The 15,730-nt window shown below is 39.2% G+C and overlaps 1 protein-coding gene across 1 annotated transcript in view; it reads left to right on the top strand.

Moving 5' to 3' along the window:
* The first annotated feature begins 425 nt into the window (after window positions 1-425).
* Window positions 426-15,730, top strand: part of col5a3a (collagen, type V, alpha 3a) — a 72,439-nt gene continuing 57,134 nt past the window's right edge. Inside the window, exons 1-4 of the mRNA XM_036148333.1 lie at window positions 426-725; window positions 14,488-14,652; window positions 14,986-15,199; window positions 15,503-15,665. Of these exons, the coding sequence (XP_036004226.1) occupies window positions 641-725; window positions 14,488-14,652; window positions 14,986-15,199; window positions 15,503-15,665 (627 nt within the window). The 5' untranslated portion in view covers window positions 426-640. The remainder of the gene's footprint in view (window positions 726-14,487; window positions 14,653-14,985; window positions 15,200-15,502; window positions 15,666-15,730) is intronic.

The raw sequence follows: 15,730 nt of genomic DNA, 5'->3' as shown, positions 1-15,730 counted from the left end.
GCTGGGGTTCGAACCAAGACCTTGTTGTTGTAAGGCAACCATGGCACCAAATGCGCAGCCCTTTTTAAACTGCGGTCAATTTCATGCCTTACTACCGTAATGCATGGTGTTTGCATGGCCTACGAAAAACCAAGCGAGGGCTGGCTTGACTTTCGTTTTGGATCTGGCAGCTGGCCTGACTGCAGAATTTTTAATGTTATTGCCAAAGTAAAAACAAACACACAAAACAGTTTCGACAATATCCTAAATTATTTATGTGCAACCCTGATGGCAGGGCCACAATATGTGACACGTAACAAATGAGTGCGACTGATAAGCCTTTAAACGGTGGTGGTGGGGGGGGGGGGGGGGGGGGGGGGTTCTCGGCGCACCGCTCATCTGTGCGCCCTGTGGGAGGGAAGAGGTGGAGAGCGGAAGGTGGGAGCAATGATGAGAGGGAGAGATTGAATGAGAGGGTCACAGGGAAGCTGAGAAAACCCATCACAACAAATCTTCCCCAACAATCAAGGAAGTGGAAATACCGAACGCCTTTTTTTTTCTCCCTCCACGCATGGCTGCCTAGTTTCTAACAGACAGAAGTTCTGCAGCAGCCCACAAAGTTCTGGGCGCGGAGGCAGACGGGGGTCCTCGCTGAAAAAGGATGGACCACTTCATAAGGAGCAGGGCGCGCAGAAGAACAACGCTATTTATTTTTATCCTACTTCATCTAACAACGGCTCAAACGGGTAAAGTAACCACAAATCGAGGCGTAACAAAGAACCTCATTCAGATTTAATAATGTCATAGAAAAAGTTCAGTAGCTGTCTTGAATAAAGCACCGTCTCTCTAAGTTATCCAAGTTTCCCTGACTTTTCCCAGGCATCTCTTTGCTTCACTTTGCCCCGAAGCAACACTAGGTTTTAGCCCAACAGCATAGGCGTCACTTTTTTCTTCTCTGCTGCACTTTTTTTTTGGCTGATATGCAAAGCTTATTTTAATAGTTTGAGGCTGTGCAAACATTTTGGGAGGCTGCAGCTTGTTCTGCAGATTTGATTTAGGCTGCTGCTGAATTTGTGTTTGTCTCAGATTTCCCTCAAAGTTTCCTGGAACAGCGCAAATAAGTAATTCCCCTCAAAATTCTCGGGTCAACGAGCATATTGTGATTAAACGAGATTGTGTTGCGACATTTGCATATTAATGTATGGTTTCTAAGGCTTTGAATTAGAATGAGCCCTTTTGCGCGTCGGGTCAGGTTTCTGCGTCTTGGACTGCTGCAGGCTGTGATGTCATGTTCGAGTTTGCCTGTGACCGACGTCGGTTTACCGTGAAAAGGTTTAACGTCGGTCTGAGAAGGAGGTGAATGGCTGAACACTAAAAGGAACGGAGTAGATTAACATTCCTGGCATGGATCTGTTTAATGTATCCCCCCTCTTTGCAAAGGTCTTAACTTCAAGCGTTTAGCATTAACACTTAACTGCCATAGTCCTAATTATTCTGACAAACTGAAGTGGTTGGCGTGTTTTATGCAGCTATACCTCAAGTCATGTCCTGCACGTCTAGTTTCATTGCGTGTAAAGGCAGATTGAGTTGAATCTTCCTGACATGCACCTGCAAGGAAACAAAGCTGTGGCTTCCTCCATCACCGTGTCCTTTTAAACAAGTTCACCAGTTGGTGCTCATAATAAGTCTTTTGGCTCGCTGCTGTTCGTCGCTCCTATATGGCTGCTGCTGTTTGCTTTTAACAGGTGCAGACCACTTCCGTTACAGGTGCTGCTGTTAGGAGACCCCCGATGGAGCAACAGCAGGAGTGGTTATCACCGAAAGAGGGTTATGGCTGGAGGCATTTGTTGTTTTTGGCTGAAATGAAGTGATGGAAAGAAAGGAGCGAGCCAGCTGACCTAATCACATTCGAGTGGCACAGTGGCTGCTGTGTCCACAGCTAATGAGTGTTTGGTGCGCTCAGAGACCGGGATGATTTCAAAGCGCACAGCACAGCACATGTGGCTGTGCTGATATTGGGGCCTTACTTTTGTGCTTGCAGTTGATAATACGCTTGTGTCTTTGAATGTTCGGCATCGACATGTGTGTGTTACAGTGGGAGAGCACTTACCCATATTCCTTCTGTGTGCATTTAAGACAGATGAGAGAGGACTTTGTTGTCATGTTTACAGACAGGAAGTGAGACATTCTTGCACACGTGCATAGTTCACTTCATAATCCTCTGCTCTTTTGCTTCTGCACATTTGTGCTAGGTTTTTTCCCCCCCCTGTTCCATTCAAAGTCTTGGGATAGGGAGAATTTTTCTGGTTTTTTTTGCTATGCCTTATCTCCTTGTTTATGATTCCCTTCTCCTACTACTTATGCCTGTCTTGTCCTTTGCTAACAAGGAGAAACAGTGCATACAAGCCCCCCCCACGGTGTCCTGTTTGATCCTGTCTTCTTGGCAATATTGCATCCAGTTCCCAAAAGGATTCAGAGATACTGTTTTTTCTTTGATCCAAGAGCAAAGTAATGGCAAATGAAAACAAATAGTGCCTCGTTGTGTGACTACGTTATTCCACTGGAAACATTTAACATCGCAATATGTCAGATATGCTGAACTCTGTGCCTTGTTGCTGATTCCGCAAGAATCACATCAAACTGCTTCTCACTTTTTGATGAGCCAAACTATTTGGAACCCTCCCAAGTCTTTAATATGTGGAAGTGATGCTTAAACACGTTGTGGCGCCGGACTGCAATCTATAGTATTCCGTGCACATCTGGCTTCCAGAAATTTCCTTCCCTTCAGGGTTCTGCGACTCTGAGCTTCTGATCACTGAAAGCTCCAAGCAGCTTTCAGTGGGACTAGTTGGAGATGCTTCCTGTGGAATTGCAATGAGCAGACATCAGAGGATCTCTCTTCTTTGCAGTGTCCCTTCATGTCATCGGTAGTTTTCATCCAAGTTCATGAACCCAGAGCACATCACTGTCAAATTAGTAACACTTCTTTCAAAACCGTGAGCAAAAATTATGACAACGATAACGGGATCTGTATCATATATCTTTCTTCCATGGAGCCAGACATTATTGTAAACATTTCTAATCGGATTTATCATTTGCCAGGCTATTTAAAAAACATTGAAAGTTGTTATTTTTCTCTGGCCGATTTTACGCTCATTTTCAGTCTAGTATTTCTGCCTAATCATGTTGGCCTATTGTAGGAAAGCTAATGAGGAGAAGACAAAAAAGCTTATAAACAAAACTGAAAGTCTTGCCATTGTGAAATAATACTATTTAACGCAGAAGTCAGAACTCGGATCTGAGCATGAAATCAAACCTGACGTTGTTCCTGCTATAAGTCAGTATCACTGAGAATTGCTAATCTAAATAACTAACAGCTATGAACAATACAGAATCGTAGCAACCGGTTTTGTTGCAGAAAACCCAGTTGTATGATTTAAGGTGGCAGATGTGTTTTTTTTCTACAGAAGCTTTTTGGTTTATCTGTCACTGATTTAAGGAAATACAAAACGTTCTTGCTGTGAGGTACCATAGCTAGCCACGTCTAAAAGACAAATCTAGTTTAATTCTGCAGCTATTACCATTTATGCACAAGACAGTCATATTGATTTGCAAGGTTAAGAATGGTTAAAAGCCTTTGGCTTTACAAGTCACAATCCAAGTTCTCTTCTTTCAGTTGTTCATCTATGTCCTTTTAAAAATGTTCAGCTCTTTGAAAATCATGTTGCTGGTTCTGAAACATCCTTCCTTTAAATTGGTGTTTGGTATTTCTAAGTAACTGAGCAAAAATAACTAACAAACTACTGGTGACAGAATGACTAAAGACCATGTTTAAGCATGTTTCTGTAATGTGTATTATCCCTTGGGTTTAGGGGTGTGTTTTTTTTTTTTTTTTTACCCATGAATGATTCACAGGTCAGAGTTTAACAAACAACAGTATTTTCCTCAGGAAATGCTCAGAAATTATACTTAAAAGCAGGCAGGCTTCTTGGCCGAACTGGGATTTGAGTCCAAGACCTTCTTGTTATGAGGTACTTTTGCGACCCACTGCTCCTTCACAACACACTGTATTAATGAATAAATAAATAAATAGATAACCGTGACAACAATAACAAACCAACAGTGAATGACAGAGTTGTTAAATCTCGCTGGTATTTTTTTTCTGGGTGTAGTTTCCTCCCTCCTTAGTTTCCTCCCTGTGCATGCATGGATTTTCTCCCAGTATCCCACAGTCTAAAGATATATATTTTAGTTAGGGCTACATATTGTAATACAAATGTATTATTATCACAATTCCACTTTGTTAATATACATATCAGAAATAACTGCTTAGACTGGATGAAAGGCTAACTGTTATTGTTATTATTATAAGTACCAGGCTCTCTGTGGCAGTAATATATTTGGTGAAACAATTTCTTTGGCGCAGCATAAGATTTTTAAGATAGAAATAGGGATTTCTTTCCCCCTATTCCAGCATCTGGATAGACAAATACCTATGTTGGTATAAATTCAAAACATAAAACATTAATACCCTATATTTGGGTTTTTTGTCATCACAAATTATGTCTTTATTGTGACACTAACCAATATTATTGCAAGCTTTCCTGATATTGCACATCCCAAATGTTAGGTTAATAATTGGTTCCTCTAAAACGCCCTAAATTACATGTTTTTGTTTGTGTTTTTGTCCTGTGTGTTTCAATGTGGTCCTGTAATTGCCTGGCCAAAGCAGTAACATTACCAACAAATAAATATCGCTCTTTATTGCTTGAAATGGCTTAAAAAAAGTCAGGCTCTGTGGAAGGGTAGAATGATATTATAAAGAAATTAAATATGACTTAGGATCTTTCATCTGTTTTGTATTAAACTCTGGGTAATCACTTATTTATTATTTATGTTAGATTTCCTGTTAGTGATAGTGGATCCCTTTTAAGCTTTTTAGAGCAGTATGAACTCTTGTGAGGCATTTCTAACATTAAGCATGCTAAAAAAAAAAGTATGCAGAAAGATGTACACTGGTTCAAGAAAGTCCGCAAATGTCCAGAAGTTTAAATCTGTATTTTTCTGAGTAGCGGCTGTTGAACTCAGGGCCTTGAGGGGCAGGTGTTTTCTCTGTGGGCCAAGTAACTATTGGCAAGTTGACTCATCATGTGGTGAAAAAAACAGGACCATGGAAAACTGTGGAGATTCAAGAATGTGGTGATGATGTGAACTGGCAGGAATCATGAAACCAGATTCCTCCCAAATCTTCCTGCATCAACACCAAAAGAGTAACTGATGTGGGTCTGGAGCTGGTAGCTCCAACAGCAGTACACACCAGTCCCACATGACCCACATTTGACCCACATTCAGTAGAGCACTCTAAGAAAGGCACATTATTTTGATACATGATCTTTATGGCTCTAATTGTAAGCATTCATGTATGTTTTCCCTTATGCAAGAGCAACATTTCAAGGGACTCATTCCTCAGAGTTTAAACAAAGCCCAAACATTTGAAATAGTCAAAGCTCTAAATGCTAATGTTTTTATACAGGAGTCATTTTACTACACCGTTGAACATGTTATTAGATTTTTTTCTTTTTCTTTGTTTTTTTGTTGATCATTGATTACAAGAGCTCATGTGTAACAGAGTATAGTGTTGTATTTGTCCTGGCCACCCTTCTAAAGGAGATTTTGAACCTCAATGGGCAAATAAAGTAATACTAGTACTACTGGTAAAAAAAAAGGAATAATAATATCTATATCTATCTATCTATATCTATCTATCTATATATATATATATATATATATATATATATATATATATATATATATATATATATATATATCAAGCTCTCTCTCTCTCTCTCTCTCTCTCTCTCTCTCTCTCTATATATATATATATATATATATATATATATATATATATATATATATATATATAGATAGATAGATAGATAGATAGATAGATAGATAGATAGATAGATAGATAGACAGATAGTTAGATAGATAGATAGACTGGGAAAAATATTGGACCGTCCTTTTTTTCTTTAATTTCTTGGCTGCAGTCATCAGTAACAATCATGTGACTAAGATCGACAGAAAAGAGAACACGGACTGCCAAAAACCACTGTTTTTGGTTGTTTAATGCCACAAGTACTTAATTGATTTTGTATATTATCAAGAAAACCATGGAAATGGCTAGATATCAGCTCTTAGATTATACTCTTATGAGGTATCTTTGTTGTTATCATTATTTTTAACCAAAATAAAATGTACCTTTAGTTGTGCCACATATTAAAATGAACAATAAATTGAAGAAAACAAGGGTGGTCTACTATTATTTTGTTCATGACTGTTTATTCTTCTACCACGTAAATACTGATATTTATGGGGCATTTAATGGCATTTTAGTTGCGATGTGTCACCTCATTCAAATGCACAACATTCAAAACAGAAGAATATGGATTAACTTTATATTTTTCATATTTACAGTTGACATTTGTTAAATGAGTCCTCAGTTTATTGTACAAAACAGTACAGGGATTCAGAAAGGGGTTTCACAAAGATAAAATGCCAAGAATGTTATTTTGCCTCCTGCAAATCTGTTAACTGAGCTAGATATAAACAGTAAATGCAGATCATGAGCTCAGTTTGTCGATCTTATTTGTGTTTAACCCATGTTACAAGCATTACTTCCTCATAACTGGCAGTGTTCTTGTCTGCACACAGATGTGACCCAGACAAAGGGTCACATCCTCTTCTAATTAAATTATCTCTTCCCAGTGCCTGAGAGAAAATGTGTCTGGATTTATTCAACCACTTGCACTAGATCTTTCATCAATTTTTCATTATTAATCACCATCTTTTAGAGCTTGATGCCCTTGAACCGCCTTTGAATAAATTCTCTTTCTGCTGTGCTTTTTACAGAGTTTCATTTCTCTGAGCAGATGTTTATGTCTTCTTGATCCAAGCATGCATTTTTTATAGCAAATCTAAGATATCTTCGCATCTCAAGTAATTTAAAGTGTAAATGTCAGTTCTTTCCCCTCCTCTCATTCCAGGGTGTGGCCTAAGATACGATGGGAATATATAAGTGCACAGATTTCCCTTTGGCTTCATTTTTGTTAAAATCCCTCCCCAGTTCCCAGATGGAATCGCTTTTGACAGTGTAGTACTGTCTCTGTGTGAGAGGGGTCTTCTCAGGCAGGGCCTGGAGTGTAGGTGGTGTGAGTCATAAAGAATGTCTTCAGAGACTTTTGCTTTAGAATCACAAGCAACACATTATGTCCATGAGTAACTGAAATGCTGCTGAGTTGTGTTGTGTTGTGTTGTGTTGCTGCAGGGCAGACAGAGAATGGGAAAGAGCCAGAAGCTATACAGTACACATAGAGACTGTTTAGTATCAGTTATTGGGGACGGGGCTCAAGAACATCTCAATCTAAGATGGAGTGCTCAAAAATGCAGTGTCTAATAAGGCTTGCCCGTCAATGTTTCTTGTCAGTTGTGGTTCTCTTCTAGATATAAAAAGACAACGTGAGGAAAAAGATTGCCAAGGGAAAGTAATAATCTCCACATTTATTTTGGCTTTAGTTGAGCATTTTCTGCATCCTCACAATATTCTTCTCACTGCATATTAATATCTGACTGTTTTACTAGACATCAATGAACATGCTGGATATTTTAGCCCTTTCCTAAGTACTTCGACATTTGATGTAGTTGGAAAAGCGCCCCGATCCTTGGAGATCTTGTGAAATTTAAATTACGTACTGCCATGGCTTCATGCACAGCTGGCTTATCAGTAGAATTCCTGTATTTTTGAAGATTTGGATCTCTCTTATCCCTATTCAACATTCCCAACTTTCTCCAAAGTAATACATTTTAAAACGAGCGGTAAGGACATTGCAACAAAGAATAATGAGATGCAAGTGAAACTTGTTCAGACAGTCAGTGCTGCAGGAAAGGTAAAGAAGCTGCTAGAATTTTTATAATTCACAGTGACTTAATAGATCCTAAGAACAGGAAAAATAATTAAATTATTTCACTGATAGCTGCATCTACCAAAACTTTAAAAGGCAGCCTTGCATTGCTGTGGACCTTTCTTGTTGATACTTGCATGGGATAGGCTATAGTATTTTACAAGGGTAAAAAGTCTTTAATAAGCTTTTCACATTGCACCAACAGCTTAGTGACTTCTCAATTTCTCCTCAGGTTGGAGGAGATTTGGTTTCCATGTCCTCTGCATCACCTAAACCCTCATTAAGTCTTTTTCCACATTGGTGTGTTGGATTTGACCAATTCCATGCTCATCTAATTACAGATGCTAGTCAAAGTAGTCCCTGTGACTATCTAAAACAAGCACTGTCTGCTGCTTTTTTTTGCTGCTGTGTCTGCTGTCTTTTATTACCCTTAACCTCAAACCTACTCACAGACATCAGTCACTCTGTATTATTTAAAGCTTAAATGATACAGCAGTTGCACTGTAATATCATCACTGGATGGTTCTAATAGATAATTCTGTTAGCTTGGATTAAAGTAATTTTTGATGCTGCTACAGATGGGTGCCCAAATTCTCGTAAATTCTGTGTAATTAACCTCATGCTGCTTCTGTTTAGGGCCACCATTACGCAGCAATGTTCCAAATATTGCCTTGTGACCTTTCTTCCTCTCTGTCAATTATGTGTCTGTTGGATTCAGACTTTGGAGCAAAGGAAAAGCTAACTTTTAGCTTAGCTAAAATGGCATATATTATAGAGCAACTCTGAGATTATAATAAATATATTAACTATCATCATAATGTAGTGGACACAGTATATTTAAAGGGACAGTGTGTAACAAATTTGGCTTTTAATTAGCAAAAATCAAATAATGCTTATATAAATACATTCTGGCAAAGTCTAATAACATAATAATAATAATAACGAAAGTGTTCTCATGACTTAGAATTTGCAGTTTATAAATACATAGGTGTCCGTGAACCCACTGGGAGGCACCGTGTTGCGTCACTATTTCAAACTTGTCAGCCATACGTGTTTTCCTTGTCTGTCTCCTATATGAAGACGTGCTGTCGGTGGAGGAGGAGTATAAACAAGCAAAGACGACCGTAGATCATGTCGTTTTCTGTTCAAATGGAGGACCATCTTTGCCCAGCGAGAGGGAAGATAAACTAACCAAGAAAAGAAAAAGAAGTAATAACCATGAGAAAACAAGAGTCTATATCGGCTATTATTACCAGCTGGAGATAATTCTTGAGGGAGCGGGGATTTAAAATGGATGTGGAAGTTGCGCGCTTTCTGCTGGACAGATAAGTTAATTCAATATAACAGTGAAGTCTATTCTGTCCTCTCGGTAGAGACGGCTTGTTTGTTCATCTCTCTCTCCCTCTCAGGGAGTATGTGGGCGAAGTGATATCAACGTACCGTTTACTGTCTGTACGTGCAACAGCAGAAGTGGATCTCTTTACTGGTTTTTATAGTCACTTATGCAAATAAGTGACGGCAGAAACAAGCCCAAAAACCACACCTCACGGAATTTACAAAGCGACTTTAGAAAAAAAAAAGTGGACTTGGCAACAGTGCCAAAAACCATTTCACACGATCACCGAAGCTATTAGCAATTAGCAGTAGCTTGATACCAGATATATTGAGGACATGTTTATATTGTCACATTTATGACATTCCATGGCTTCTGTAATAGTTATTAGGCACTTAACAGGGAGGTCGTTTGTAATTCTTTTAGCACATCACTAGATGGTGTGCCAGTATGAACATTTTATACACTGGGGCTTTAAGGTGCTTTCACAGCAATACAGATGATTAGTTATCATAATAAACTTCCATGTTTGAAGCAAAAACAATTTAATACAGTGTCTTGCAAAAGTATTCATACTCCTTGAATTTTATAACATGTGGCTCTATGTATTTTGTTTTGATTATATATGATAAGATAGCATAAAATATAGCACAATGTAAAGTGAAAGGAAAATTATACATTTATTTCAGTCTATTGTTGTATAAAAAGACCCTAGGAATATTCCTAGGTTTTTTCTTAGAACAATTACCAAACTTACACAGTCACAGTTATTCCATCCATTCCCTCAACTTTCCGCAGTAATAACTTTATGCGATTCTTTATAAATAAAATTGACTGCATTAAAATTGAAATCATTGGCATCCTCCCAAACACTATTATTTTGCCCTCAGTGAGTGAGACAACATTGTAGGTATCTTTAGAACCCGATCTGTGCTTGGACTGTTTTGATCCAGTTGAGCTTTCTGAGTTATCTAAAACATTAGTTTCATCTAATCCTTCAATTTATATGTTATACCCAATTCCAACCAAATTATTTTACAAAGTATTTCCTTTGATAACTGCCACGCCCCACCCCCCATTTTAGATAGAATTACATTTTCTGCTTTTAAAGTCAGACAAGACAGAAGTTGTCATCTTTGGACCAGAGTCCAAATAAGCTTATTAATCTGGATGGCATTAAATTGGCCTATGATCTGCCCCCCATAGGCCTATCGGGGACAGATCAGCTGTGCTACTTCTGCCAATTACTTCATAATATAAATGATACAGCTGGCCCTTTCTGTCAGTCTAACTGTGTTTTTCTCCTAGACACACTGATGCTATTTGCTGAGCTTTTACTGCAAATAACTGCATTTGCTCTTTTTCATCTTCTTGGCAAGAAAACTGTCATAGAACCTATCTGATTGGCTGTGTTTTTTCCCTAGACACAGCCACCTATAGAGCCAGTCGCCTATTACCCTTTCCAACATAGAAATTATTCCTGGATCAGTGCTCCTGTGCTCTTTTTGTGTCTCTGCTCTGTCTTCTCTAACCCCCAGTTGGTCCTGGCAGATGGTTGTTCACACTGAGCCTGGTTCTGCTGGAGGCTTCTTCCTGTTAAAGGGCAGTTTTCCTCTTCACTGTTGCTACATGCATGATCGGTATGAGGGATTGCTGCAAAGTCATCAACACAATGCAGGCAACGTTGTACTGTCATTACATATTCATCCAGGAGGATTGAATGCTGAAAGGCAATGACCCAATGTAATCTCTTGAGTTTCTTCAGATAGAAAGTGTTTTAACCACTGCTGTATGATTGAATTGACTTTAAGTGCCTTGAAATGGATATGTTGTGCATTGGTGCTATATAAATAAAATTGAATTGAATTTTCAAAGGCTTGTACAATAATGTTTGAAAAAACTGTGACAAGGATTTGTATTCAGCCTCATTAGCTCCCATTCCCCAAAGAAAACCCTAGTGCAACCAATTGCATTCAGAAGTAATTTTATTAGTAAATAGAGCGTTAACTGGGTAGAATTTATTCTCAGTATAAATACAGATGTTCTGTAAGGGCCTCAGAGGTTTGTTAGAGAACATCAGCAAACAAACAGCATCATGAAGCTCAAGCAGCACTACAGACAAACACAAAATACTGAACATTTCACAGTGTCGTTCAACCCTAACCTGGTCAGCCAGATTGACAATGTGTAGTACTCAACATTCTTTACACTTTCAATCTGGGACTGCTCCTATCAAATCCATTTGGGGAGAGGAGCAGAACTCTCTAAGCTGATTAGGTGAAGTGATACCTAGTGCCCGCTTACCAAAGGTTGGTTTTAGCCAGCCATGGTATCAAATTCAAACGTGAGCAGCAGCTCACATGAAGGTAAGCTAGTCAAGGTACTTTTTGCAGTTTTCTTACAAAGAAGAAATCCTGGATTCTTACAATCAGATGTGATAGCAGCAACTACTCATTCGTCCTCCAGTGCCGCCATGTTTATGTTGGTTCAGCTGTGGGCTCGTCAGCTTTTTCTTTTGTCGTACCGATACGTCCTGCCTCAAATCCCAATACTGCAACGAGATTGGTCTAAACCGTTTTTGGTTCGGACACAAACGATTGAAGCCGGAGTGGTACAAGATGGATTCTGGAGTGAATGGACAAAGTTATAGGGCACACTTGGAAGAGGACCTGTTTTTGAGGGCTGCAAAAAATTGAGGCTGGGCTGGAGGTTCACCTTTCATACCGCCAAAGCTACAATTCAGAGGTTTTGATCAGCATATTCACATTTTAGAATGGCCCACTCAATGTCCAAACCTAAATGCAACAGAGAAGTTGTGGCAAGACTTTAAACTTGATGACCACAGATGATGTGTATCTAACCTTCAGCGAAAAGTGAAAAGCGTTGACACAGCGGGAATAAATATGAGTGTACACCATTTTTCATGTAGAGATCATTGAATTACAAGTCTATTTTTCTTTATGACTTGCTTAAATAAACAGTTTGGAAGTTACGACGATTTAGCAAAACATAAACTCAAAATCCCAAAGTAATAAATTTGATATTATCAGTTTTTTTTTGTATTTGCAACGCTCATCTATTTAAGTATGTATGGACAACAATTAACTTTCTCTTCCATTAATTCAAACAAACTCCAGCTGCTCTTGGTTTGTTGGGCATAACTTACTTTATAACTGCAATTAAAATGATTGGTCCATTTGGTAGTATAGTATCAGCATTCTTCCAACTTGCCTGTATATTTATAGGTACATACAATATTTAATCACTGCTGAATTAGCACTTTACCCCTGGTAGGTGACAGCAAAAGGAAATTTCTGAAAGTCCAAGCTGTCTCTTTTTCTGCTGTACTAGCAGTTTTTTTTTGGCCCATCACAGTTCTGCTGCATGGCTGCAAACAGTACTCCACACAATATATTTCATTCATTGTCAATAAATTTGCCAGTGCCACCAAAATGCTGACTGCTGGCAGAAACATATTATATAAACAGAAAAATTCTGCTGTGTATCACACTGCAACCTCTAGATTTTGATTCAAGTTTGCTGGAGAAGATGCTACACAGGTTGATTGTGCACAATGGCATGATGTAGATATGTATAGACTATAAGGTTACTTAGAAATTATGTTACCTGGGTGGATTATTGTGCACTTGGTTGCTCAAACACATTGCAAACTGTGTTATTTTTACTTTTTGCCATTTTATGCAGTTTTTATAGAGATTTGAATGGCTTATGATTCAACATGTCCAAAATGTTCCCCATCAGATTTTAAATTATTTTTGTATTTCAATTTAAGATCTGATGGGGGCACATATCTGTACCACATGTTTTCTATTGTTGAAACAGAGTTATAATTTATAGCCAAATCTACCCAAAGTCTCTTATCTGAGGGCAGTTGAGCTGGTAAAAAAAAAAGTGTGGGGAAAAGAAAGAAAGACAGAGTCTGCTTTGCAAATAAATAAAGCCATAAAATGTAATGCTGTGTTTTTCTCCAAGTGGTGTCTGGGCAATAGTAAACTCTCCCCACATGTTTAATTAACGAGCAGAATAAAAGGCAAACTCTGTGCAGCAAGAGTTTCAGGAGGCAATTTGGGTTTAGGATCCTCATTTCAGATGCTTGGAATGCAAAGTGCTGAGCAGCTCTCTGTAGCAGCTGGTGGGAGACTGGCTGCACACAAAGCTCTGATCCTGGCTAATGCTCACGGCAGCACTTTATCAGCAGACATCTAATAACATGAGCAGCGGATTGCAAATAAAGCACAGGCTCATTGGAAGGAGGGGCACTGTCGTCTTGGAGGAAGCCCTTATCTACAGGGGCAACAGTTGCTGCAATAAACATTATTTGATAATCCACACCTCAGAAATAAAGATCTAAACTGTTGCTATACACTTGTTGTCAAGCTTGCAAAAAATGCATAGTTGTTAATTATTATTCAGCAGGTCTAATGAAAAGTATATCTATCTATCTATCTATCTATCTATCTATCTATCTATCTATCTATCTATGCATATATATATATATATATATATATATATATATATATATATATATATACAGAGAGAGAGCGAGAGAGAGAGAATCACGCTCAAACTGTTTAAAAGCCCTACTTGGTCTGTTTGTTGCATATAAAACTTCAAATAACAATTTCAGACTCTTCTAAATGGAATCCAGATGTGTTATTGGTTGCTACTGCGGTGTGATCTGTGCAGGTGTCAGCTGTCAGGTGTACTGCTGCAGGATTACAGGTTAGATTGTGTACCACCCCCCTATGCTCTAATAACATCCACAGAAGCCCGGCCACCTGCCGCCTCAGAGGAGCTCGTCTTTTTTCGACTCACAGGAAGCAGGAAGGCACCAGCTACCAGCCACACCAAATCCTACTCCTAGGATCGGTGACAACTAGTATTTTACTGAGCCAGACAGAAAAGCGAGTTGTCACACTTGCAGAATTTGAGTTTTAAATGCACAAGAGTGAAATCCTGCTGCTGTGTGTGACAAGTTTCCTTCCATCTAGGTTTTTTTTCTTCAGTTTTTGTCATGCAGTGTTAGATAGAGGGACGAACAGAAAGCAAGATACAACCTATTAAAGTGCATTAACGTGTTTGAAAAGGCTGAATTTGCCTCGGTTTGTGAGCATGAAATAACAGAGCCCCATGCTTCCTCAGTCTGCTCCATTGCCATGGACAGATGGTTCATTTTCTTTTCGTTTCCATTCCCAGCTGATCCTGTTGATGTTTTGCGAGCGCTCGGGCTGTCAGAGAACATGGAGGGGGTTTCCTTGGAGGCTGGTTTCTGCACCAGCAGGAGGGGCACAGAGGAGACAGACCTGGCTTACAACATCAAAAAGATCCAGCTCAGCGTTCCCACTAAACAGCTATTCCCTGGTAGTGTCTAGACTTTTTTTTTTTCTTTCTACATGACAACATACAGAAAATCCTCTTAATCCACTACAGCCATGGAATTCTAAATGATTTCTTTTGGTGTCTGAAAACATTAAAATGTGCAGAATTTGTGTGCGGTTGTTGTCTCAGTAAAGGATAATACATGTGACAGAACCCCACCTACATTCCCACTTCTACACCCTGCCCTTTCATGGTTAATATTTTTCATCATTATCCTAACCCAGGTCTCTGGCAGCATGTGATGAAATGTATGCCCCCTGCTGTGCCCTGCTCTTCATTTCTTAACAACTCTCCTCTCTGCTCCTCCACCTCCAGATTCCAGATTTCCTGAGAATTTCTCCCTGATGGCTACCATAAGAGCTAAAAAGGGCTCCCAGTTCTTCCTTTTTTCAGTGTACGATGACCAGGGGGTGCAACAGGTCGGACTCGAGGTGGGCCGGTCCCCTGTCTTTGTGTATGAAGACCAGCACGGCCAGCCCATTCCACAAATGTATCCTATTTTCAGGAAGATCAACATGGCGGATGGAAAGTGGGTAGTATGAGGGTTAGGGTTCTCATCCTCTTTGTTATATCTGACAGAACTTGGTTGTTAATTTGATTTCATGTGATATTTACATAAATCTTAACAGCCTTCTAGGATTGTGTTTCTGTTCTACCCTGCTTACTCGATTAGCTGGACCTGAGCTTTGCAGAACTGTCTTTTTGTCTGCTTGCTTAGCAAAATGCTTATGCGATAGAACTTGGAATAATGCTTATTTTAGGTACAGACAGAACAGTATACTCCCCATCTAAGACTAAACTGTTTGTTAATTCTTTCTGGGTGCTGTTTCAGATGGCACAGGATAGCCTACAGCGTGATCAACAAGACTGTGACCCTTTACCTGGACTGCCAGAAGGTGCAAACTCTGGATCTGCTTCGGGGGGACAATGCTGTGGTCAGCACCGATGGGGTCATTGTTTTTGGAACACGGCTCCTGGATGAAGAGATTTTTGAGGTACGGGATTATGAAAGTCCTTTGTACCACAAAACAGATGAAAACACTTTGTTTCTGAGTCACAC

This window comes from Fundulus heteroclitus, chromosome 16 (genome assembly GCF_011125445.2).
Source record: "Fundulus heteroclitus isolate FHET01 chromosome 16, MU-UCD_Fhet_4.1, whole genome shotgun sequence".
Lineage (NCBI taxonomy): Eukaryota > Metazoa > Chordata > Actinopteri > Cyprinodontiformes > Fundulidae > Fundulus > Fundulus heteroclitus.
Note: the sequence above shows the minus strand (reverse complement) of the source record. Positions and strands in the feature narration are given on the sequence as shown.